This window comes from Aquarana catesbeiana, linkage group LG07 (genome assembly GCF_042186555.1).
Source record: "Aquarana catesbeiana isolate 2022-GZ linkage group LG07, ASM4218655v1, whole genome shotgun sequence".
Classification (NCBI taxonomy): domain Eukaryota; kingdom Metazoa; phylum Chordata; class Amphibia; order Anura; family Ranidae; genus Aquarana; species Aquarana catesbeiana.
This window is the reverse complement of record NC_133330.1, coordinates 24,949,471-24,976,741: the sequence shown is the minus strand read 5'-3', so window position 1 is coordinate 24,976,741 and position 27,271 is coordinate 24,949,471. Positions and strand designations below refer to the sequence as shown.

Sequence of the window (27,271 nt, the reverse complement as noted above, 5' to 3'; positions counted from 1 at the left end):
GGACCCCACTGTCGCCACATTTTATCTTCAGCGCTGTTTTTTTCATTTTACAAAGTGACAGAGTAACGCGTGGGTCCATCTACCAACTTCGCCTTCAGGTGCCATTCCAAGCCACCCATCACCTAAGTGCATCCGACCCAGTCCGGCGTATGCCCCATTGGGTCCACTCCATCCGGAAAGCCTTCTTACAATTGGTGGTGGTGTGTCTGTTTTGTTTCAAGATTATATACAGCTTTGGTTGGAACGTTTTTCTAAAGACTTTTTCCCTTCATACATATATTGATGGTCCCTCTGCAGTATTTATACTTGGAACTGGGATTCTGACGTTTTCCATATTGGACGTTTACTCATTTTTTACTAGCGCTACACTTATTGTGTGTTTTTTCTATGTTTCTAAGTTTTCCCTAATAGTTAGGCCTTGCTAGTTAAAGAGGAGGTCCAACTGAAAATTTTTTTTTTTTAAAGTCAGCAGCTACAAAAACTGTAGCTGCTGACTTTTAATAAGCACACTTACCTGTCCAGGGTGCCAGCGATGACGGCCGCCCGAGGCCGATCCGTCCAGCGGATCGGATCCCGGCGCCGCCATTCAAACTAAGGGAAACAGGCGGTGAAGCCTTGCGGCTTCACTGCCCATTTCCTACAGCGCATGCGCGAGTCGCACGGCGCTTTGTGAATGGCCGGCTGTGTTCTGGGATACACACAGTTCCCAGAACACAGCACACCCCATTCCCCAGAAAACAACGGGAGAAGGAAAAGAATGAAGATCACCGCGGAGTAGGAAGTGGCAATTTTTTTTTTCAGATTTTTAGGAGCATTTTTATGTAATTTTTTTTTTTAGGGTGGACCTTCACTTTACCTCCTTAAAGCGGAGTTCCACACAAAAATGGAACTTCCGCTTTTCCGAACCCTCCCCCCCTCCGGTGTCACATTTGGCACCTTTCAGGGGGGAGGGGGGTGCAGATACCTGTCTAAGACAGGTATTTGCACCCACTTCCGGCATAGGCTCCCATGGGAGTCTACGCCTCTTCCCGTCCCCACCGCACTGTCTCCTGGGAAACACACAGCTCCCAGGAGAGAGCGGGGACCACTTGGGACGCGCAGCGCGACTCGCGCATGCGCAGTAGGGAACCGGGAAGTGAAGCCGCAACGCTTCACTTCCTGATTCCCTCACCTAGGATGGCGGTGGCAGCTGCCGAGAACCGAGCGGGTTCTCGGCGTCCCCTGCCGACATCGCTGGACCCTGGGACAGGTAAGTGGCCATGTATTAAAAGTCAGCAGCTGCAGTATTTGTAGCTGCTGGCTTTTAATATTTTTTTTTTTTGGCGGTGTGGGTGGACCCCCGCTTTAAAAAAAAAAAAAGGATGCCAAGTCACGTTGATCTTTATTTTCTTTCATGTTGTTCAGGTAGATCTCCACCAAGGTTGCCTACCCCTGGTATAAAGTCTGTCAGACTTCAAATTCATTTCTGTGGCTCAACCTAGGCTGTAATTTAATTACTTCATTGATATTAGGTTTGTACCTTCTCATTGATTTTAAAGACATTAAGATCCTTGGCCTTCTTTTGCAGTTCTTTTAGCGAGGTCCGATGGGCGGTCATGTTCCTTCGGTAATTGTCCAGTTCCTCTTTCAGAAGCCTCTCTGTCTCATCTCGTGTTTCCTTTGAATGGCTCACGGGACTACCCGGTCCATATACAGAGTCATTGGCAAGTCTCTCAGCAGCTGTGGAATCTAAATAGGCCTTCAGGATGCTCCCATATGTCTCTGAAAAATAAAATGGCACCAGTCAAGTTAAGAAATTGGATGTGTTACAAGGAATTTGGTATAACTGATACATTTTCATTTAGTAAGCTGATCTGAGTCTAGTATGACAGCTCTGAATTGTTATAGATCTTAGTTTAGCATTCACTAGGGCCTTAGTTTACATACAGTGCTTACTTTGAAATATAATAATTTTCTCAAGTTGTTTCATGTTACCCACCTTATAATTGCAACAGGTTTTTAGTGGGTTCAACTCAACATCCATAGTTACTGTATATACACTTTGAGAAGGTAAGAACCATCCACCACTCCAAAGCATGAAACTCCCACCATCTCCTGAAGATGGGCTTCATGTTGAGTAGGGGACATCCATGCTCTAAATGCAGCTTGTAAAAGACGAACAGTGACACACCGATGACGTCACTGTATCAGCAACTTTATTCCACAGACACCAGAATGATAGTCCCCACTTGGAGACTGCCCTTTCTAGAATTTCTACGATTAAGCCTGGTGGGGTTAAAGGCATTAAAGAAGGCGGCCTTCAGGTGGAGACTTTCACTGTGGTTGTCTGTGGAATAAAGTTGTTGATACAGTGATGTCATTGGTCGGGGCGTGACCGAGCGAGGCATGTAGAAGGAAGTGCAGCCATTAGCTCCACCGAATATCCTGAGGAATCTGTGTCACTGCACCGCCATCCTGTATCCTACAGCCTCGGGACTGACACTGCTGGGTGCCGCTGATCCTGCCCTTCATCTGGCTGGTAATATTTCTGTGCCCCATCATGGCTAGGCGAGGACAAGGCCCTCAAGTCCCGCTAGACGCTCCTGTCCAAGATTGCGGCCTCCCGCCCTGATCAGCTAAAGAGGCTGCCCAACGCCTCTTCTCTAAGTGGGGAAAAGACCCCCCACCAACCCCAGTGCCTAGCGGACATAATCCGGAGGAGGATCTGGGGGACCTGAAAGACACCCCTCTGATCCTGGCTGATCCGCCTGCTCTGTCCCCTGTGACTCTAGGCCTCACACAGCCACAGGCATCTGACATGGTGGTGTCTAGCCAGCATGTCAGCACCGATCTTGAACCAACCCTTAGGTATTTACTAGATGCTGTCACTGTCTGTAACTCCTCGATTGAAGATCTTACAGGGGAGATGAAAGGTATGAAGATGGTAATGTCTTTCGTGAGGCAAGATATGCAGAAGCTGCAGGAACATACATCTGCTGTGGGGGTGCATATTAGCACACTTGAGGATGACTGGCAGCCATTGCAAAGAGATGTTAAACTTGTTCATTCTGTGGCCTCTGCTAACGCAGCTAGGTTGGAGGACATGGAAAACCGCCTTCGCAGAAACAATGTGCGTGCGGTGGGCATCCCTGGGAGAGCAAAAGGCAAGAACCCTGTGGCGTTTATTGAAGCATGGCTAGCTGACACCTTTGGGCGAGACACCTTTTCGCCTATGTTTGCAGTTGAGAGAGCCCATAGAGTCCCAATGTGTCCTCCACCACAGGGAGCGCCACCAAGACCCTTCCTGTTCCATCTCCCCAATTACATAGACAGGGATACCATACTGACTAAGGCCAGAACAGCTGCCTCTCACAAAGTAGATAATGCAAAAATCTCTGTTTCCTTTCCTTCTCGGCAAAGGTGCAAAGGCAAAGGGCGAAATTTCTGGATATCAAGAAACGGCTCGGGGCCCTGAATGTTCAATATTTTATGCTGTACCCATAAAAGTTAAAGGTCCTTGTCAATGGATCCTCTCACTTTTTTGATAATCCTACACCTGCCATGCACTGGCTGGACAGGGAGGAACAAAATTTGGCGCAACGGCAGCCTGAAGGTTGATAAAAGAAGTCTACATTCTTCTCATCGGTGTATTATGTTTGATATGGGCTATGCGGTGGGGTAGGTTATAAATGGTTGTTTCTCCTTCCCATGGCCTGTTGTTCCCTTCCTGCACTGCTCTGATGATACACCACGTTATGGGGCATTCTTCAAGTGGTCATGCTTGACACCAGCTGTATGGATTGTATGCCCTCTGGACTACGTTACTGCCCCCCCCCCCCCCCCCCCGCAAAATGGTCCTGAGTGGACTCTTCTCCCCTCATGTTGAGGGGTATGCTATGACTCCATGGATCCTGGAACTATGTACACTGTTTTTTTTGTCTTGCAGTCTGACACTAGAGGGGATTCTAACCAGGTCTTTTTTTCTCTGGGAGACAGGAAGTTCCAAAGTATATATTTGGCAATACTACTGCTTAGGCTGCTAATTTACAATGTGGGTAATGCTTTACAGGAGGGGGGAAGGGCTCGCAGTGTTCCCCCATTTCTTACTTACTAGTATTATGCCTGATAACCCTGAAAAGGGATTGCTCTTCCTCTCATGGAATGTGAGGGGAGTGAGTGATAGAACTAAGCGTGGATCAATGTTTTGGTTTCAGTCTAGAATGAAGCCGCACATTGTCTGTCTCCAGGAGACGCACTTACAACCTGACTCTGTCCGCCTGCTCAGCTCACGTAAATTTCCTGTGCAGATCCATTCCACCTACTCCTTTCTCTAGGGGAGTGAGCGTGCTGATTGCTTATAATATCTCTTTCAATTGTATGGAGAAGCAGGTTGACAGAGAGGGTAAATTTGTATTTTTACTACGCAACCTTGGGGGTTTTCGATTTATTGTTGCTGCTATGTATATCAACCCACCCTTCTCCTCAGACCCTCTAAAGAAACAATTCATGGCATTGCACCCCGGGGTTCCAGTATTAGCTCTAGGGGACTTTATTAATGTTATTGACCCACACCTGGACAGGTTGTCCACCCGTCCTGGAGCTAAACAGGTGATGTCCCATGCAACCGCTTTCGCTGCCTTGCTCTCAGAGATGGGTCTGCGAGATGTCTGGAGGGGGTGTAACAGGGCTGTACAATGCTAATCTTGCTATTCTGCCTCCCATGGAGGCCTCTCTAAAATTGATATGGGTATAGGAAATGATATTCTGCTCCCACATGGTATAGATACTGCATATGAACCTCGCCTCCTTTCGGATCAATCTCCAATCTGGGTTCGTGTGTCCACTGCAGCCTCAACTGTCAGACCATTGTGGAGAGTTAATCCATTTTGGTTAACGCTGTTCCCTGTTTCTGACCCCATTCCTGGAGCACTGAGCAAATTCCTCCTTTTTTAATAACCAGCCTGCTTGTGGGGCGGTAGTATGGGACTCCACCAAGGCATTCTTGCAGGGTCTCCTCATAGGGGAGATCTCTGGTATAAAACGTAGGTCTAGAGAATGGGGGGATACGGTCCGTCTTGAATTGCAACGCAGGGAGGTGGCGCTAGTGGCTGATCCTGCCACAGCCAATCACAGTAGCTGGACTGAGGCCCAAATCCTATATAACCAAGTAGTGCTGTTGGCAGCTGAGAAAAAGCGGTACTTTCTACAACAAAACTATTTTGAAGAGGGAGAGAATACGGGCCATTTGTTGGCTATGGTCGCTAGGGCACAACAAGAAACTACCTCCATTACTGAGATTAGGATGTTGAATGGTGATGTTTGTACCTCTACCACTGACATTTTGGAAACATTTCAGCGATATGCAGATTAATACACCTCTAAGACTCAGGCTACCCCTTCTGACTTGGCTTTGTTTTTACAGGACTGCACCTTTCCCCAGGTCTCCGTGGATGAAAAAGCCACCTTAAACTCTCCAATAACCATGGAAGAACTGACTGAGGCGCTGGCAGACGCACACCAATCACAAATCCCCGGGTTCAGATGGACTACCTCCAGGTATGGGTTGATCCTTCTACCTCCGCTGTTGCGAGCCTTACATGAGGCGGCTAAAACAGGTCATTTACCTGATTCGATGAAGGAGGCCATTATTGTTGTCCTCCCAAAGCCAGCCAAGGATAGACAGGTACCAGATTCATATCGCCCTATATCTTTGCTTAACACAGATGTCAAGCTGCTTGCTAGGGTCCTTGCTAATAGACTTTCGGGGGTTCTGGGTCGGCTGGTTCACCGTGACCAGTCTAGATTTTTTTTCCCAACGCAGTCCATGGAGGATAACATCCGACGCTTATTCCTTAATTTACAGACTCTGGTAGATAATCCCAGGGTTGGGCCATTCTATCCTTAGACACTGCCAAGGCTTTAAACAGCGTTGAGTGGCCCTATCTCTGGGAGATTCTAGCTGGATTTGGCTTGGTGAACGTTTTTATCAACTGGGTGCGGGTTCTCTATTCTGCTCCTCGAGCCAGGATTTGAATCAATAACTCCCTTTCTTTACCTTTCAAGTTATACCGGGGCACTCGTCAGGGATGCCCGTTATCCCCCCTTTAATTTGCATTGGCAGTGGAGCCACTTAATTCCTAACACCCAGGAAATTGTGGGCTTCCGTTGGGGCCAGCTGGAAGACAAATTATCCCTCTATGCTGATGATGCTCTAATACATCTAGGGGATACCAGTGATTCATTGCAAACTCTGATGGCAACTATTAGCAAATTCGGTGAATTCTCTAGATTCACTATCAATTTCACTATCAATTGGTCCAAATCTGTAATTATGCCCCTTGATCCACTCAAATCTCCAATCCCTGCAGAGATTTGTCCCAAATTGCCATTGTTAACACCTTTAAATACCTGGGAGTAACGGTATTGCTGGACCCAACGGAATACCTGAAACTTAACCTAACTCCTTTGTTGGACAAGCAACGTACTAAATGTCAGGGTTGGTGTAGGCTCCCGCTGTCGGTGGTGGGGCGGGTGAACTTGATCAAGATGATCTGGGCACTGCAACTCCTATATATTTTCCATAACTCTCCTATGTGGATTTCCAACAAATGGTTCAGACGGATTGACTCTCAATTCCGAGATCTTATCTGGAAAAAGGGTCGAGCCCAGCTTGACTACCCTACAATATAGCAAGGACGGGGGGGCCTGGCGGTTACACACTCCAAGATGTACTTTTTAGCATCACAGCTGCAACAACTTACAAGGTTGGGATCTTCGTGACTCTGACGATTCTATAGTACAATTGGTGTCCCGCACTAACCTTATGTTAACAGCTGGCTCTCATCTGGAAATGGGTCTACCGGGTGTCCCTTCACCTTTTTTAACAGGATTATTGCTCCAGAGGGTCTGGAAGGCAGTTAGAAGGGCACTAGCTATTGTTGGCCCGTTGGAGTTTACCCCCCCATTGGAACAATCCCAATTATCCGGAACTTAAACTGTGGGGTTTCTCCCTTTGGACACAACAAGGGATCTGTTTTTTTAAACAACTATATGATGGTAGTGTACTCAAGTCATTTGATCATCTGTGCGGGGAATTCTCCTTAACACGAAAATAATTTTATCAATACCTCCAACTCAGGCACGCGCTACAAACCCAGGCACAGACTGTTAGTTTATCTGTCGCTAAATCTTTACTTCTTCAGGAGGTTTTGCAGGCAACCAACCGTAGGGGTGTAATATCACAAGTTTAATTAACACTAGTTTCCTCAATTCAGAACCCTGCTCTTCTCAAATGTAGAACTCATTGGTCTACTGATGTGGGAGGTATAGATGGAGACCAATGGGATATGGCCTTTGAATCAATCCCGGTGGTGTCGTCATCTCATAAACTATCGCAATTATTCATACTACATAGGTCCTACCGCACACCCGTTCAATTGTATGATTGGGGAAGAAGAGACTCTCCCTTATGCCCAAAGTGTACCATCCATAGGGGAGACTTCATACATGTGATCTGGCACTGTCCAAAGCTTACCAAATATTGGATGGAGTTCACGCAGACCATCTTCACTTTGGCCCAAACGCCCATTCCATCTACCCCATTAGTGTGTCTCCTAGGAGCGATTGACGCTGAAATTTATCCGAAAGGTATTTATATTATGGTAACCAGACTACTATACCTGGCTAGGAAACCTATAGCAAGCTTCTGGCTGGCATCTGCTGTGCCTACTAGGGCCTAATGGATTACCGATGTTAACTCTCATCTCCTCAGGGAACAGTTGGCATATCGACATCGCAATGCGGTTAAAAAGTTCAAACTTATATGGCAGAACTGGTTGGATGGCCCTAACCTTGCTCCTCCACAGTTAGTGATGGATAGATTGCTACGGTTCTAGACCCCTTTATTGTTTCTTGAGTTTCCTCCCAATCTTGGGGCTTCTCCTACAATATATATGACGTGCAGATGAAACATCATTCGGTGCACTTGCCTACAAACAAGCTCGGAGGAAGGTGCTTTTTCTCCTTTTTTTTTTTCTTTTCTCCTTTTTTTTTTTTTTCGGTGAGCTTGGTACCAGGTAACGGCATACTCTGCACTTGGGTATATACACTTTGCATACGTTTCTGATGCTATTTTCTATGTATACCTTTTTACTGTACTGTACAGTTACCCATTATCCTTGTCAATAAAAAAAGTTTTGATTCAAACAGTGATGTCATCGGTGTGTGACTGATTATCTTTTCCACAATTCATAGTTACATAGTCAAGTAGAAAAAAAGACACAAGTCCATCTCAGGACCGAGATCTGAACCCACAACCTCTGCTGCATCTGGTAGTAGCTCTTCTTGCTGAGCCACCTGAGATGCTGGACAGCATCCTGTCTGATCCCTTGGATAATCTTGCCTTGTACCTTGTTTCAGGTGAACTTTGAACTCCTTGCTTCTCCCATGAACTTCCTATTTAAGCCATGCCTTTGCACTTCCCATTTGCCAGGGTATTGTGCTCTCTCCAGGCAATATCTTGCTCCTTTGCATACCTGTAGCTGTCCTTGTCTCCATTAACACTTGTTACCAACCTTTGACTCGTTCCTTGACTACACTTCCGCTTGACCCCAACATGCAACCGCTTGTTATCGACCTTTGGCTTGTTCCTTGACTACACTTCCGCTTAACCCCAACCTGCAACCACTTGTTACCAATCTTTGACTTGTTCCTTGAGTACACTTCCGCTTGACCCCAACCTGCAACCACTTATTATCGAGCTTTGGCTTGTTTATTGACTATGCTTCTGCTTGATCTCTACCTGCTATATCTGCTACTGGAACCCGACTTGCTCACCTCCTAGTGGGGCGATCCTGAGGACCACGACCTGGTACAAACACGTAGCAAAACCAATCTTCACCATCAGGAACTCTGGTGAAAACCGATTAGTACTTAGACCCCCTCACCTCAGGTGAGCCTACGACATCTGCCAGGGTGACCTGCTTGTGTACTTATCCAGCTGGTCAGTGGGAGCCTTTCTACTGCTATAGCTACTGGTCTCTGACCCATGACCATGACAGTCCATCAAGCTCAACCAATAGAAAAATCAAATAAATTAATACATTGAAAATCTACTGTACATACTGTATATATATGAATTAAGTTGTGCCTGGAGTTCAGCTTTAAGTCTACATGTAGTAACTTAATGAATAAAAACTGGAACTATAATTTTTTTTTTTGCCTGGAGCTCAACTTCAAATCTAAAATGACATTTTGTAGTTATGGGCGGAGTTATCCTCTGACAAGTGTTTGGACTTTTGGTAAACTTCCTAACGATGAAGTGTATTTAGACAGAGTCACCCTGCAGGCGCAGTCAGTGTATTATCTATATTTAGTAAAAGGCTGACAAAGTGCTTCCATTTATGACCATGTCAGGAACACGGTGTAAGGCTTATATGACACAGGCAGGATTTTTTTCTGGGGTGAAATCTAATAAAGTGGAAATGTTGCTGATACAATCTCGAAATAATATCTGGCATGGAAAAAAAAGAAAGGGAGAAAAACACGATCCTGACGATTAACTGCTGATCTGTAGTACATGTAATCCCCTAACAAATAAAAACTCCAATTAGCAGCTAACCCAGAAGCGAGTTTACTAAATATTCTGGTTCTATAGGGAAACTATCTCTTCATAATTGTATAGTTATAATATAGAGTTTTATACTTTTATATTTTATAATTTTTATATTACTGCATCCACTGACACCAGTGCCAGAGGTTATTATTGTGTCCACTGACACCAATTCTGGAGGTTATTATTGTGTCCACTGACATCAATGCTGGGGGTTATTGTTCCATCCACTGACAACAGTGCTGGGGTGATTACAGCCTCCATTACCACCAAAGCTAGGGGGTTATCATTCTGCCACTGACACCAGTGCTGGGGGTTATTACTTCATCTAGTGTAACTAAAGCTGGGGGGTTGTTATTGCATTCACTGACACTCATGCTGAAGATTATTATTGTGTCCACTGACACCCATTTTGGGGGTTATTATTGCGTCCACTGACACCCATGCTAGGGGTTATTATTGCGTCCACTGACACCAATATTGGGGGTTATTATCGAGTCCACTGATACCAATGCTGGTGGTTATTATCGAGTCCACTGACACCAATGCTGGGGGTTATGGTACTCCAACTTTTTCTTCCATGTGCATTGCAGTTCACTGCATAAAATGCAACAGGACCAAATTTTTTGGTTATTGAGATGTGCTATAGTGCAATCATTATGAATGGGCTGCCTAGTTTGGCACATTATAAAAATGCGCTGCTACTGTTTGACCCTCTGGAATTTTCAAGTTGACCACCCCTGGTGCAAGAATGAGAAAGTGGAAAACTGCACACCTTGAAGGAATCAAACTCCAGCTGCTTCATTTCAACAATTAAAATCTTGACAGCAGCACAGCGACATGAGAAACACGGCTGATGCATTTCACATCGCAGACGCTTAAGCATAACCTACTTCATCTGTGGGCAGAGAGCATTTATAGAGCCAGCAATCACAGCTCAACTCTATCTCAGCTGGACACAGATTAGTGTTGACGTGAAATGCGTCAACCGTATTCCTTGTGCTCCTGTCAAAAATATTAAATTGTTGAAATGAAGAAGCTGGAGTTTTATTCCTTCGAGGTGTGCGGTTATCCACTTCCTCATTCTTGCACTGTCACGGTACAAGCCGAACCTGCTCCCTGGATATCTGCAAGGGCAATGTAGTGGTGGACCAACCTGAAGCGGTGCTGGCTTTATTGTTGACCACCACTCGTCTAGAGCCTATAAGCAAAAGGGGGCCTCAAATGCAGCCCCTGACATCACCCAAGGGCTGCACATAATGCTTGGGAGGACTGCCAGAAACAGCAGACCCAAATGACGATCAGAGAGTGTGGATGGGATACATTGTTGGCTGGGGATATGGTGCAGAAGACAATACGTAACTGGGAACATGTTATATGAGGCTAGTAGAGATCAATGTTATTACCCTAATCAATGTTCCCACTACAGACTGAGGGCTGCACATCATATACCATAGGGCCGCATGTGGCCCTCGGGCCACAGGTTGGGCACTAGGGGTCTAGAAGGCTGCAGGCCAAACAGAAAACGGGAGCAGCAACCCCTCTAGGTTTGTCATCTCCTTTACACGACATGATCATCTGGAGTCACATGGGTGTTATGCATAGTTAGGGCCGTTTAAACTTTTGCAGTTTGTGATCTTCCTCTCCTGGGACCATACAGGTGCAGTGCAGTAAATAACTAATTGTTTATAGCTCCTCGCACTAAGCACAGTGAACATCTAGCTGTACTGTAAACCATCATGTTGATCAGTGCCAGAGGCGTAACTAGAACCTTCAAGGCCCTGGTGCAAGAAACCATGAACAGCCCCCCGACCTCCTGCCTGGGCCCTTCCCTCTGAGCCTAGAGCCCTTCCCACTGATCCCGGGACCCTTGTGGTCCCGCAGTGGATGCCTTTCACATGTTGTGCAGTGGACCCCCTTCCTGCAGTCTTGGGCCTCGCCGTGGTGGTGGAACGGGCCCAGTCACAAGTGCGACCTTTGCAACCCTGGTAGTGGATGACGGGGTCAGTAGGGTAGTGGATAGGGTCAGTAGAGCAGTGGACAGGGTCAGTAGGGCAGTGGACATGGTCAGTAGGGCAGTGGACATGGTCAGTAGACGGGGTCAGTAGGACAGTGGACGGGGTCAGTAGGGCAGTGAACATGGTCAGTAGGGCAGTGGACATGGTCAGTAGGGCAGTGGACATGGTCAGTAGGGCAGTGGACGGGGTCAATAGAGCAGTGAACGGGGCAGTAGGGCAGTGGATGAGTCAGTAGAGCAGTGGACACGGTCAGTAGGGCAGTGAACGCGGTCAGTAGGGCAGTGGATGGGGTCAGTAGGGTAGTGGATGGGGTCAGTAGGGCAGTGTACGCTGTCAGTAGGGCAGTGGATGGGGTCAGTAGGGCAGTGGATGGGGTCAGTAGGGCAGTGGACGGTGTCAGTAGGGCAGTGGACGGGGTCAGTAGGGTAGTGGATGCTGTCAGTAGGGCAGTGGATGGGGTCAGTAGGGCAGTGCATGGGGTCAGTAGGGCAGTGGATGGGGTCAGTAGGGTAGTGGACGCTGTCAGTAGGGCAGTGGACGCTGTCAGTAGGGCAGTGGACGCTGTCAGTAGGGAAGTGAACGCTGTCAGTAGGGCAGTGGACGTGGTCAGTAGGGTAGTGGACGCGGTCAGTAGGGAAGTGGACAGGGTCAGTAGGGCAGTGGACGCTGTCAGTAGGGCAGTGAATGCTCACAGCCCTGATCAGCGCAGACTGCAGACATGATGGTTTAAACAAAGCAAAGTTTTCATTGACCTGGACCTATGATGGCTGATCTCAGCACACCGGGAGAGAAAAGTCGGAGGTAAAGGCTTACTCCTGTAAAGTGACTTATTGTCCCTGGATTTATTAAAATCAATAATGTGTTGCAAAAATAGTTCTACTTTTAAACCAGACGGTGTGTTACCATTGAACCCTGAGGCTGCGATGGCTTCTGTCTGCGTCTTGAGTTTGTGCATGGTCACATTGAGCAGGCTGAGCTCTATGTTCAGCTTGTCCAGTTTCTCCTTTTGCCTTCCGTCCTTGGTCATGGTGTCATTCATCCTCTTCTCCTGGGAATGTAGTTTGAAGGAGAGCTGGGCCACCTCCGTCCTGCAGAGAGATGGGGGGAGGGGGGGGGGATGAGAAAACATTTGATCATTCATCATAGAGCCTCATAAACTCTCCGCTATTAATAGCACACCATTATAAACAGAGCTCTGGACACCTATATATAGCTCAGCGCTCAGTCCCCCCGTCACATCTCTCTGTACAGACAAGTCTGTATGACATTGGAGGTTATATAAGTACAATTACTAAGATACAGCGGGGACGGAAAGTATTCAGACCCCCTTAAATTTTTTACTCTTTGTTTTATTGCAGCCATTTGCTAAAATAATTTAAGTTCATTTTTTTCCTCATTAATGTACACACAGCACCCCATATTGACAGAAAAACACAGAATTGTTGACATTTTTGCAGATTTATTAAAAAATAAAAACTGAAATATCACATGGTCCTAAGTATTCAGACCCTTTGCTGTGACACTCATATATTTAACTCAGGTGCTGTCCATTTCTTCTGATCATCCTTGAGATGGTTCTACACCTTCATTTGAGTCCAGCTGTGTTTGATTATAATGATTGGACTTGATTAGGAAAGCCACACACCTGTCTATATAAGACCTTACAGCTCACAGTGCATGTCAGAGCAAATGAGAACCATGAGGTCAAAGGAACTGCCTGAAGAGCTCAGAGACAGAATTGTGGCAAGGCACAGATCTGGTCAAGGTTACAAAAAAATTTCTGCTGCACTTAAGGTTCCTAAGAGCACAGTGGCCTCCATAATCCTTAAATAGAAGACGCTTGGGAAGACCAGAACCCTTCCTAAAGCTGGTCGTCCGGGCAAACTGAGCTATTGGGGGAGAAGAGCCTTGGTAAGAGAGGTAAAGAAGAACCCAAAGATCACTGTGGCTGAGCTCCAGAGATGCAGTCGGCAGATGGGAGAAAGTTATAGAAAGTCAACCATCACTGACTGCAGCCCTCCACCAGTCGGGGCTTTATGGCAGAGTGCAAGACACATGAAAGCCCGCATGGAGTTTGCTAAAGAACACCTGAAGGACTCCAAGATGGTGAGAAATAAAATTCTTTGGTCTGATGAGACCAAGATAGAACTTTTTGGCCTTAATTCTAAGCGGTATGTGTGGAGAAAACCAGGCACTGCTCATCACCTGTCCAATACAATCCTAACAGTGAAGCATGGTGGTGGCAGCATCATGCTGTGGGTGTTTTTCAGCTGCAGGGACAGAACAACTGGTTGCAATCGAGGGAAAGATTAATGCGGCCAAGTACAGGGATATCCTGGACGAAAACCTTCTCCAGAGTGCTCAGGACCTCAGACTGGGCCGAAGGTTTACTTTCCAACAAGACAATGACCCTAAGCACACAGCTAAAATAACGAAGGAGTGGCTTAACAACAACTCCGTGACTGTTCTTGAATGGCCCAGCCAGAGCCCTGACTTAAACCCAATTGAGCATCTCTGGAGAGAACTAAAAATGGCTGTCCACCAACGTTTACCATCCAACCTGACAGAACTGGAGAGGATCTGCAAGGAGGAATGGCAGAGGATCCCCAAATCCAGGTGTGAAAAACTTGTTGCATCCTTCCCAAAAAGACTCATGGCTGTATTAGATCAAAAGGGGCTTCTACTAAATACTGAGCAAAGGGTCTGAATACTTAGGACCATGTGATATTTCAGTTTTTATTTTTTAATAAATCTGCAAAAATGTCAACAATTCTGTGTTTTTCTGTCAATATGGAGTGCTGTGTGTATATTAATGAGGAAAAAAAATAACTTAAATGATTTTAGCAAATGGCTGCAATATAACAAAGAGTGAAAAATGTAAGGGGATCTGAATACTTTCCGTCCCCACTGTATGTCACTATGTATCAAATCTGACCTTCCCTTCAGACTTGCACAGTTGTACAGGCTCACAGGGCTGTTTGTTAGAAATCACAGGGCCCCCTATACCCTACCTGACAAGGCCCCCACCCCAACATCTCAACACAATCTTTTCACAAAAAATACACTAAAATCCTTATTAGGAGTCACAAACCTAACCTAACTTACACAAATCCTGCTAAATGTAAAAGATAAAACTTTGAGTTAAAAAAAAGTTCTGTGTGTAAATGAGATCTTGGGGCTCCTTCACATGGGTGATGTGGCCTGTACAGTGTGAATCAGTGTTTTTTTTTTTAAAGGTGGCTGGAGCTGTGTGCAGGCAGTCTATGTTACGCTATGGTGATGCAGCAGCAGCTGTATGAACACAGCCACAGATCCTCATTTAACAGGTGTGTGGATACAGGTGTATGGCCCCTGAACAATGACAGTGTGCATTCGGGGCTACTCACCCCCACCTGCACACCTCCCAGCAGGCATGTACTGGCCATCAGGACAACAGGGAGTTTCCCGGTGGGCCGATGGCTCAGTGGGCCGGTTTCAGTGACAGCCTGTCAAAGTAATGGCTGCACGGTTCGCCCTCAACCTCACACATTGATGTGAGAAAGATGAGAAAAATACAGAGGAGAATAAGTGAAATAATAAAAGAGGTTAGTGAGGACTCCTTATGTTATGCTACTTATGTTTTTTTGCACAATTGCGTATAGTTTATATACTGTTTTTGTGCTTGTTTGCACAATTAAAGTGGGCCGGTCTGGATGAAGTCCAGGGCCCAATTTTTGTCCCAGTCCAGCCCTGCCTCCCAGATTAGGACCTGTGGCTGTGTTCATACAGCCGCTGCATCCTCATAGAGTAACAGACGGCTCTCACGGCATCAAACAAACCGATCATTTACATTGTATGGGTCAGAAAACCCGTGTGAATCATTTTTTGTAATTTTTTTTTTTTTTTTTTTACTTTTTGTTTTTTTCCCATCTCCATTACTTTTTTTTCTCTTTTTGCTTTTCTTTTCTTTCTTTTCTTTCTTCTCTCTTTTTCTCTTTAATATAAAAATTGTGGCTTCCAATTGTGAGATATCTTAACATATGACTTACTTTTACATTGGTGGTGAAATGTATTCACATCCACTTTCATCAAAATACTTATTGATATTATACAGTCATCCTATTAGTTTGGGTTTGTTATATTGCTAAATCATTTAATGTATATATACATTTTGCGCCACATCTTTAATAAAACATAGATAGATAGATAGATAGATAGATAGATAGATAGATAGATAGATAGATAGATAGATAGATAAAAAATAAATAAATTGTAAAAGTGTATTTAACAGTAAGGTTGAATAAAGACATCAGTCCACCCAGTTCAACCTGACGGAGTGTCTACAATTGTCCCTATACATTGTGTCTCAAAAATAAGTATATCTTTTTTTTTTATACAAATATATGTTTATTAAAGATGTGGTGCAAAATGTATATATATATTTTAAATGATTTAGCAATCAATGACATATTACAATATATAACAAATCCAAACTAATGGGATGACTGTATAGTATCAATTAGGGATGAGCTTCGTGTTCGAGTCGAACCCATGTTCGACTCGAACATCCGCTTTTCGATCGTCCGCCGAATTGCGAACGTTATGGGCCGTTCGCGCTAAATTCGTGTGGCGCGTCACGGCCCATAATTCACTGCGGCATCGCAGTGCATTGCTGGCTGATGATCGGCCAAGCATGCACTATGACCCGCATGCTTGGCCAATCACAGCGCTGTCAGTAGAGAGAGCTGTAATTGGCCAAAGCCAGGGTGGCTTTGGCCAATTATGGCTCAGGGGATTTAGTACACACCCCACACTATATAAGGCCGCCTGCACGGCGGCCCTGTGTAGTGTGTGTTCCGGTGTGCTGAGAGATAGAGAGAGAGAGAGACAGTGTCATTTGATTTGAGTTAGATAGATTAGGCAGAACAGTCAGTCAGTTAGCTGCACTTACAGTGTATTGTGTATATATATGCATCCCAGGTGTTGCATATATATATATACACTGTATTCAGTTTAGCTAGATCCGTTCCTGTTATCTTCTATCTAGACTATTTACATTTAATGCAGTGCGTCCTGCTCACAGTGTTCAGCTAGATCCGTTCCTGCTATTTACATTTAGTGCAGTGCGTCCTGCTCACAGTGTTCAGCTAGATCCGTTCCTGTTATCTTCTAGACTATTTACATTTAGTGCAGTGCGTCCTGCTCACAGTGTTCAGCTAGATCCGTTCCTGCAATTTACATTTAGTGCAGTGCGTCCTGCTCACAGTGTTCAGCTAGATCCGTTCCTGCTATTTACATTTAGTGCAGTGCGTCCTGCTCACAGTGTTCAGCTAGATCCGTTCCTGCTATTTACATTTAGTGCAGTGCGTCCTGCTCACAGTGTTCAGCTAGATCCGTTCCTGCTATTTACATTTAGTGCAGTGCGTCCTGCTCACAGTGTTCAGCTAGATCCGTTCCTGTTATCTTCTAGACTATTTACATTTAGTGCAGTGCGTCCTGCTCACAGTGTTCAGCTAGATCCGTTCCTGCAATTTACATTTAGTGCAGTGTGTCCTGCTCACAGTGTTCAGCTAGATCCGTTCCTGCTATTTACATTTAGTGCAGTGCGTCCTGCTCACAGTGTTCAGCTAGATCCGTTCCTGCTATTTACATTTAGTGCAGTGCGTCCTGCTCACAGTGTTCAGCTAGATCCGTTCCTGCTATTTACATTTAGTGCAGTGCGTCCTGCTCACAGTGTTCAGCTAGATCCGTTCCTGCTATTTACATTTAGTGCAGTGCGTCCTGCGCACAGTGTTCAGCTAGAGCCGTTCCTGCTATTTACATTTAGTGCAGTGCGTCCTGCTCACAGTGTTCAGCTAGATCCGTTCCTGTTATCTTCTAGACTATTTACATTTAGTGCAGTGCGTCCTGCTCACAGTGTTCAGCTAGATCCGTTCCTGTTATCTTCTAGACTATTTACATTTAGTGCAGTGCGTCCTGCTCACAGTGTTCAGCTAGATCCGTTCCTGCTATTTACATTTAGTGCAGTGCGTCCTGCTCACAGTGTTCAGCTAGATCCGTTCCTGTTAAATTCCTACTGACCGGCAGGCTTGTCTGGTTACAGTATATAAAGCTACCTGAAGAAAATTACAGGTGTTCTATTTGATCCTATTAGTACCACGGTCAGGCAGCTAGACTATTTACATTTAGTACAGTGCGTCCTGCTCACAGTGTTCAGCTAGATCCGTTCCTGTTATCTTCCTACTGACAGGCAGGCTTGTCTGGTTACAGTATATAAAGCTACCTGAAGAAAATTACAGGTGTTCTATTTGATCCTATTAGTACCACGGTCAGGCAGCTAGACTATTTACATTTAGTACAGTGCGTCCTGCTCACAGTGTACAGCTAGATCCGTTCCTGTTATCTTCCTACTGACAGGCAGGCTTGTCTGGTTACAGTATATAAAGCTACCTGAAGAAAATTACAGGTGTTCTATTTGATCCTATTAGTACCACGGTCAGGCAGCTAGACTATTTACATTTAGTACAGTGCGTCCTGCTCACAGTGTACAGCTAGATCCGTTCCTGTTATCTTCCTACTGACAGGCAGGCTTGTCTGGTTACAGTATATAAAGCTACCTGAAGAAAATTACAGGTGTTCTATTTGATCCTATTAGTACCACGGTCAGGCAGCTAGACTATTTACATTTAGTACAGTGCGTCCTGCTCACAGTGTACAGCTAGATCCGTTCCTGTTATCTTCCTACTGACAGGCAGGCTTGTCTGGTTACAGTATATAAAGCTACCTGAAGAAAATTACAGGTGTTCTATTTGATCCTATTAGTACCACGGTCAGGCAGCTAGACTATTTACATTTAGTACAGTGCGTCCTGCTCACAGTGTTCAGCTAGATCCGTTCCTGTTATCTTCCTACTGACAGGCAGGCTTGTCTGGTTACAGTATATAAAGCTACTTGAAGAAAATTACAGGTGTTCTATCCCAGCTTAGTGCAGCTACAGGCCATTAGTATGTCTGGAAGGCCAAGAAGGAGAGGCAGACAGTCACAAGCCAATAAGAGAGGGCAAGCAGGCTCTGTGTCTAGTGCTGGTCGTGGAGACGGTGCATCCTCATCAGCACGTGGCCATGGGACACGCTTGGCCTTTTTTTCGGCAGCTGGCCATGTTGAGCCGCAACATGCGGAAGACTTGGTCGAGTGGATGACCAAGCCGTCCTCATCCTCCTCATCCTCTCTCACCCATGCCCAGGGTGCTTTGTCTGGCAAAGCAGCGGCCTCTTCCCTCAGCTCAATGTCATCAGTGACTCCTTCCCTAGCTCCACCATGTCCTCATGAGGATTCCCTCGAACTGTTTGACCACAGTGTTGGGTACATGCTCCAGGAGGATGCCCAGCGTTTGGAAGGCTCTGATGACGATACTGAGCTCGATGAAGGCAGTAACATGAGCGCGGACAGAGGGGGTGCCCAAGAAGGACAGCAATCTGGCAGTCATGCTCCCCCTGCTGCAGCATACTGCCAGGTTTGCTCCAGTGATGAGGAGGGAGGGGATGATGAGGTCACTGACTCAACGTGGGTGCCTGATAGGAGAGAGGAGGAGGAGGAGGAGGAGGAGGAGGAGGAGGCGGCAGCACATCACCAACGAGGCAGGATGCCCTCCAGGGGCCAGCCTAAGGGCAGCACATTGACTGCATCACACCCCAAAGCTCCACATGTGCAGGGCGCTGCAGTCTCTGCGCGTTATTCAAAAAGTTCTTTGGTGTGGGCCTTTTTTGAGACGAGTGCATCAGATCGCACCGCTGCTATTTGCAACATATGTCTCAAGCGTATCTCGCGTGGCCAAAATATCTCCCGCTTGGGTACCACATGCTTGACCAGACATATGTTGACCTGCCATGCAGTTCGTTGGCAAGCGTATCTAAAAGACCCACACCAAAGAACAAAGAGGATCTCTCCTTGCTCCTCATCAGCTGAGATTTCCAACCCCACTAGACCTTCAGTCCTCTCTGAGACCTGCAGTGAGAGGAATGAAGGTGTAGAATTAGGTGTGTCACAGCCAAGTACTTGTGGGCAATCTGCTTTTGGTACACCGATGTCAGATTGTACCAGGCAAATTTCCCTGCCCCAGCTGCTGCACCGCCGAAAGAAGTTTGCTCCCAGCCATCCACATGCCCAGCGGTTGAATGCTAGCTTGGCAAAATTGCTAGCACTTCAACTGCTGCCTTTTCAGTTGGTAGACTCTGCCCCCTTCCGTGAGTTTGTGGAATGTGCGGTTCCTCAGTGGCAGGTACCCAAACGCCACTTTTTCTCACGGAAGGCGATTCCGGCTCTCTACCGGCATGTGGAAGGCAATGTCCATGCCTCGCTGGACAGGGCGGTCAGCGGTAAGGTGCATATTACCGCTGACTCATGGTCCAGCAGGCATGGACAGGGACGTTACCTAAGTTTCACGGCGCATTGGGTGACTCTGCTGGCAGCTGGGAAGGATGCAGGACAAGGTGCAGTAGTGTTGGAGGTTGTTCCGCCACCACGCCTCCAAAATGCTGATTGTGACACACCTCTCTCCTCCACCCCCTCCTCTTCTTCTTCCTCCATGGCCTCTTCCTCGGAACCAGCGGTGCTCCGTAGGCGTTCAAGGGGCTACGCAAGTACGCAGGCCAAAAGATGCCATGCGGTGCTTGAGCTGGTGTGCTTGGGGGACAGGAGCCACACTGGGGCAGAGGTTCTGTCAGCTCTGCAGGGGCAGGTTCAGAGGTGGTTGACGCCACGCCAACTTAAGGCAGGAATGGTGGTTTGCGACAATGGCACCAACCTCCTCTCTGCCCTCCGACAGGGACAAATGACCCATGTGCCCTGTTTGGCTCACGTCCTTAACTTGGTGGTGCAGCGGTTCTTGGGCAGGTACCCGGGCTTACAGGATGTCCTGAGGCAGGCCAGGAAAGTCTGTGTGCATTTCCGCCGGTCATATAATGCCAGTGCTCGGCTGACGGACCTCCAAAAGGAGTTTAACCTGCCCAAGAACCGCCTAATCTGTGACATGCCCACCAGGTGGAACTCAACGTTGGCCATGCTGCAGCGGCTGCACACGCAGCAGAGGGCCATAAATGAGTACCTGTGCGACTATGGCACCAGGACAGGGTCAGGGGAGCTTGGTTTTTTTTCCCCACGCCAGTGGGCCATGATCAGGGATGCATGCACTGTCCTGTCACCATTCGAGGAGGCCACGAGGATGGTGAGCAGTGACAGTGCATGCATCAGTGACACTGTCCCCCTTGTCCACCTGTTGGAGCACACGCTGCGTGGAATAATGGACAGGGCACTTGAGGCAGAACAGAGGCAGGAAGAGGAGGACTTCCTTAGCTCTCAAGGCCCCCTTTATCCAGACAGTGTTCCTGCGTGCCCGCCGATCACACAGGAAGAGGACGAGGAGGAAGAGGAGGAGGAGGAAGATTGTGTCAGTATGGAGGTGGAGCCTGGCACTCAGCATCAGCAGCAGTCTTTAAGGGATCAGTCCCAAGAAACACATGGACTTGTACGTGGCTGGGAGGAGGTGGCTGCGGACCATGTCGTTCTTAGTGACCCAGAGGACTCCGGACCGAATGCCTCAGCAAACCTACGCTGCATGGCCTCCCTGATCCTGCAAAGCCTGCGTAAGGATCCTCGTATTCGTGGTATCAAGGAGAAGGACCAATACTGGCTGGCAACCCTCCTTGATCCACGTTACAAGGGTAAGGTTGCGGACCTTATCTTGCCATCGCAGAGGGAGCAGAGGATGAAACATCTTCGGGAGGCCTTGCAGAAAGGTCTGTGCAACGCGTTCCCAGAGACTGGGAGGTTACAAACTCCTGTTTCTGGACAACGTGTTGCTGAGGCTTCGGTCAGTCAAAGAAGGAGCGGTGGAGAAGGTGGCCGTCTGACCGATGCGTTCAGACAATTTTTTGGTCCGCAGCCCCAAGGTATGATCGGTTCCAGCAACCATCGCCAGCGTCTGTTTTACATGGTGCAGGAATACCTAGGGGCAAGATCAGACTTGGACACCTTTCCCACCGAAAATCCTCTGGGTTACTGGGTCTTGAGGATGGATCACTGGCCAGAGCTTGCACAGTATGCAATTGAGCTACTGGCCTGTCCTGCATCCAGCGTTCTTTCGGAACGCACATTCAGTGCTGCTGGAGGCGTGGTAACCGATCACAGGGTGCGTCTGTCCACCGACTCGGTCGATCGGCTGACCTTCATAAAAATGAATGAGTCTTGGATCACCACCAGCTACCAAGCACCTGATGCTGATGTAACCGAATCATTTTTTTTGAAATCTCAGATCCCTTCAAAGACTGCCTATGCTGATGCTGAGTGACTATCCCTGAGTAATTATCCTCTTCCTCCTCAATCATCACGCTGATAGCTTGTAAGAACATTTTTGGTTCTGGGCGCCACCACCAGTGCCTAAGGCACAATTTTTCAGCCCCTGTTTAACAGGGGCGTGTAATTACAATTTTTGATGTAATACTTTGCAGCAGGGCTCGTTCCTGCATTCCAACTAGAGTGTCTGTGAGGGGTTGCAGTGTTGTGGCACCAGCACCAGTGCCTAGGGCCCAATTTTTCTGCCCCTGTCTAACAGGGGCGTGTAATTACAATTTTTGATGCAATACTTTGCAGCAGGGCTCGTTCCTGCGTTCCAACTAGAGTGTCTGTGAGGGGTTGCAGTGTTGTGGCACCAGCACCAGTGCCTAAGGCCCAATTTTTCTGCCCCTGTCTAACAGGGGCGTGTAATTACAATTTTTGAAGCAATAATTTGCAGCAGGGCTCGTTCCTGCGTTCCAACTAGAGTGTCTGTGAGGGGTTGCAGTGTTGTGGCACCAGCACCAGTGCCTAAGGCCTAATTTTTCAGCTCCTGTTCAACAGGGGCATGTAATTACAATTCTTGATCTAATATTTCACAGCAGGGCCCTGTGAGGGCTTACAGTGTTGTGGCCACAGCAACACCTAAGGCCCAAATTTCTGCTGAGTATATAGGGCAGGACCCTACTTTCAAACATCTAACTTACAAACGACTCCTACTTGCAAACGGAAGGAGACAACAGGAAGTGAGATGAAATCTACCCCTAGGAAGGGAAATTCTCTCCTGTAAGAGTTAATATGGGAAAACAAGTTCTCCTTTCCACTGATGCTTTCCAATCCTTGTTCCACAAAAAAACCCAAATTTTCAAAAAACATTTTTCATTGGGACAAAAAAGTGAGGTGAAATCTTCTGAAGAGGAGGAAAGACAGCAAAACAAATGTCACAGGGGTGATAACCCTTCCCTATGTTTTCCAAAAAGCTTAGAAAAGATTTTTTGGCTGGAGCTAAACACGTTAAAAATGTTCAAAATTACAAACAGATTCTACTTAACAACAAACCTACAGTCCCTGTCTTGTTTGCACCGCCTGTATACTGCTGTTCAGAGTATATAGGGCCTGGTGGCCCCACACCTTTCCTTATTTTAATTTGGGTGCGGGGTTCCCCTTAATATCCATACAAGACCCAAAGGGACTGGTAATGGACTGGGGGGTACCCATGCCGTTTGTCTCACTGATTTTCATCCATATTGCCATGACCCGACATGACATTAAACCCGCAAGCAGTTTTAAATGAGATTTTTTCCTTTAAAAATGACATTTGGTGCAGGGACTGTTCTAAACATGGGAAACACGCGTCACTTTACAGGCATACTATAGACACCCCCCAGGTACGATATTTAAAGGAATATTTCACTTTTTTTTTTTTACTTTAAGCATCATTAAAATCACTGCTCCCGAAAAAACGGCCGTTTTTAAAAGTTTTTTTTGCATTGATACATGTCCCCTGGGGTAGGACCCGGGTCCCCAAACCCTTTTTAGGACAATACCATGCAAATTAGCCTTTAAAATGAGCACTTTTGATTTCGAACGTTCGAGTCCCATAGACGTCAATGGGGTTCTAACGTTCGTGCGAACTTTCGGTCCGTTCGCGGGTTCTGGTGCGAACCGAACCGGGGGGGTGTTCGGCTCATCCCTAGTATCAATTAATATTAATGAAAGAGGGTGTGAATACAGTTCACCACCAATGAAAAAAGTAAGTAATATGTCAAGATGATATCTGTTTAGACCCCTGATATTTCACCAAAGCCACCCAACAGCATTGTAAAAAAAAAAAAAAAAAATGTAAAATGCAATATATAATTTATTTTATTTTATTTTTTAAAATACACTTTTACAATTGTTTTAAAATTATTTTTTATAGTTTTTAAAAGTTATTTTTATAATATTTTTTTTTAATTTGTTAAATTGTTTTTTTTTACTTTTTTTTTTTTTTAACAATGCTGTTGGGTGGCTTTGGTGAAATATCAGGGGTCTAAGTAGACCCCTGACATCTCACCTTTGAGACAGAGAAGAGAACTGAGGACACAGATTCTTCAATTCCTTTCTGTGTAGCTTGAGCTACACTGAAGATGAATGAACAGGAGACAGAGGCCGTCTCCATAGTAATGCGGTGAGCTGGCAATACAGCGCCACCTCACTGCCTGTCAAATGTTCTCTGAAGAGGGATCTGAATGCGTATCACACTTCAGAAAGCACCACACATGTGAATGAGCCCTAAGTGTATGGCCAGCTTTAGGGTATCTTAACTGCAGCAGAGAAAAAACTGTATACTGTGTGGCAGAGCTGTGTAGATTTCAGGACTGGATGGACAGAATTAAGCCATAATTTGGCAGTTAAACAAGCTCCCTTATATGTAGTCTGTGTATTAAGTTGTTTGCCCCGAGTTTAGCTTTCAAAGCTGTAGGAGTAGGAATCAAAAATGAAGAACACGGGGACATGACCTCAAACTAACTGGAGACTTGACTTGATGGACTATTCAGTCTTTTTTTCTATTTTTATATGAGTGACGAGGCATAGCTCCCAACTGTCCCTGATTTGGAGCAATGTCCCTCTGTCCCTCTTTCCTCATCATGTGTCCCTCATTTTGGTCTGATCTATATAGTTGTATATAAAATGCACTTTTTATCTATCAAAAAGTGTTTTCCAGCGCTAAACCTTCCATCTGATTCCTAAATTGCTGCATTTGTAAATTCCAAAAGCCAATATAAAGGAATAGTAGTGGTAAAAAAACCACTTGTGGGTTTAACAAATCTTGTTTTTTTGTGCAAGTCTCCTTTAAGGGGGTGTGGCAGGGGGTGTGTCCTATGCCTGCATACTTTTGCTGATAGGTGTCCCTCATTCCCATCTCAAAAAGTTGGGAGGTATGAGATGGGGCCCTACCAGTAGAAGAGAACCTACCTTATCTTGTTGACCAGCTTGTTCATTTGCTCCAGCATGCGCGTCCCTTCGATGGTCCCCTCCCCGATAATTTGTTTGATGATCCTGAGTTTGTCCTCCAGATCTTTGATGAGGATGTTGCTGAGCTCAGGAGCTTCCACTCCATCCTGCAGGTCGGACACCTTCTTCTGTATAACCCGAAGCTGGTTCTGGAGCTCGGAGATGGTGGCATCCCATTGGTAGAAGCACTGGTGGCAGGCGGAACACCTGGGATAATTGTCCCGGAAACCTCTGGCGCATTGATTACACCGCTGCCCGGTGAACCCATCCCGGCAGTGGCACATTCCTGTACGGTGATCGCACTGTCGGATCTCTGAGCCGTACGCATCACAGTTACAAGCTGGAGAAAAGAGAGAAGTGATCAGAAAGCAGGGGAAATAATGGTGCAGCATTGGGCAAGATGGTGGGGCAACGATCAGCAGGGCTGGGCCGAGGGATAGGAAGAAGTGGCGGGCGCCTTGAGGGCTTCAGTAGAAGAGGGGTGCAAAAAAAGGAAGGACCTGAAAAATATCCTGCAGAAGTAAATCAATGTTCATTAGGAGGAGGTGCATTTTGGCCTTTTTGCCTTGGGTTATAAAGGACCTTGCTCTGGCACTGCTGGTTAGCGTTGATGCCTTACAGCGCTGGGATTTTATGCTTAATCACTATCATGGACACAACTTGTATGAGGTTTCCAGGTGTGAGTTGCTGCTGCTAATCTTAAGACAAACTGGTGGGAAAAGTTGGGTCTTGTCTCAGCAGATAGCGTTAGAGTGGTTGTAAATCCTTCCATATTCCCAGCATAGCTCCCAACTGTCCCTGATTTCGAGGGACTGTCCCTGATTTGGAGCAATGTCCCTCTGTCCCTCTTCCCCCCTCATTTGTCCCTCATTTTGGTCTGATCTATATAGTTGTATATAAAATGCACTTTTTATCTATCAAAAAAGTGTTTCCCAGCGCTAAACCTTTCATCTGATTTCTAAATTGCTGCATTTGTAAATTCCAAAAGCCAATATAAAGGAGTAGTAATATTAAAAAAGCACTTGTGAGTTTAAACAATCTTGTTTTTTTGTACAATTCTCCTTTAAGGGGGTGTGGCAGGGGGTGTGTCCTATGCCTGCATACTTTTGCTGGTAGGTGTCCCTCATTCCCATCTCAAAAAGTTGGGAGGTATGTTCCCAGTGAGGTGACTGACATCAGGTGATACCTCAGGTGATACAAAGAGATGAAACAAATCCTCCTACATATCTTTCCCCTACATCCATTCAAAGTGCACAATTTACACAGGATCTCTCAGCTCTGAAAAGCAGGGGGCGGAGAACTAAAAGAGGAAGTAAACCCTGATGCTCCTTGCAAACCCTGCAAATGAAAAGCATAATGGGATAGTGTGCATCACATGTGACACTTAGATATATGCAATTCGTTTAGTTCTGAATTCTTTTTTAACGAATTTTGACAAATTCATTAACTCCGAATTTCCGAAATTTCCGAATTTCCGAATTTCGGAAATTACAAATTTCCGAATTTCCAATTTCCAAATTTCCGAATTTCCGAATTTCCGAAAATTCAAAATTTCGGAAATTGGGAATTTCCGAAATTTGATATTCGGAAATTCGAAATTTCGGAAATTGGAAAATTTCGGGAATTGGAACATTTCAGAAATTCGAATTCGGAAGTTTGGAAATTCGAAAATTCGGGAATTCGGAAATTCGGAAATTCGAAATTAGGAAATCTGAATATTCGAAATTTCATAAATTTAATTTAAACATTCTAAAATTAGTGAATTTGAAAATCCAAGAATAAGAATGAAAATCTGAAAATTCAAGAGAATTAAAATCTGAAAATTCGAAAATCGGAAATAATAACTAACTAATAATAAATATTAAATTATAGGTATTGGAATTTCCTTTCAAATTTGGCTGTTAGTGAACGTAACGAGTACGAATTTATCCCAAGTTACGAATTATCTGAAATAACGAATGCTGTATCTAAACGAATGGAACGTAACAATCTAATAATAATAAATAACAATAATATCAATAAAACCTTTTTATTATTATTATTTATTATTAATTTGTTCCATTATTATTTCGGATAATTTGCAACTTCAGATAAATTTGTATTCGTTACGTTCACAAACAGTCAAATTTGAAAGGAAATTCCAATACCTATAATTAATAGTTAGTTATTATTTTACTGTTTTACTGATTTTCTTTCTTTTTTTCAGATTTTCGAATTTTCGAATCTTTGAATTTCCAAATTTTCGAATTCCGAAAATCCGAAAATTTTTAAATTCGGAAATTCGAAATTTGGAAATTCAGAAATTTGGAAATCTGAAAATTTAAAATTCGGAAATCCAAAAATACGAAAATTTGAAAAT

General features: G+C 45.6%; 1 protein-coding gene across 1 annotated transcript in view; it reads right to left on the bottom strand.

Annotated features, from left to right (window-relative positions):
• The window catches only part of LOC141102796 (laminin subunit beta-1-like), a gene marked incomplete in the record, with an annotated part of 183,860 nt that overhangs the window by 27,403 nt on the left and 129,186 nt on the right, over positions 1 to 27,271 (bottom strand). Inside the window, 3 exon segments of the mRNA XM_073591808.1 lie at positions 1,520 to 1,761; positions 12,511 to 12,695; positions 24,874 to 25,252. Coding sequence (XP_073447909.1) covers positions 1,520 to 1,761; positions 12,511 to 12,695; positions 24,874 to 25,252 — 806 coding nt within the window.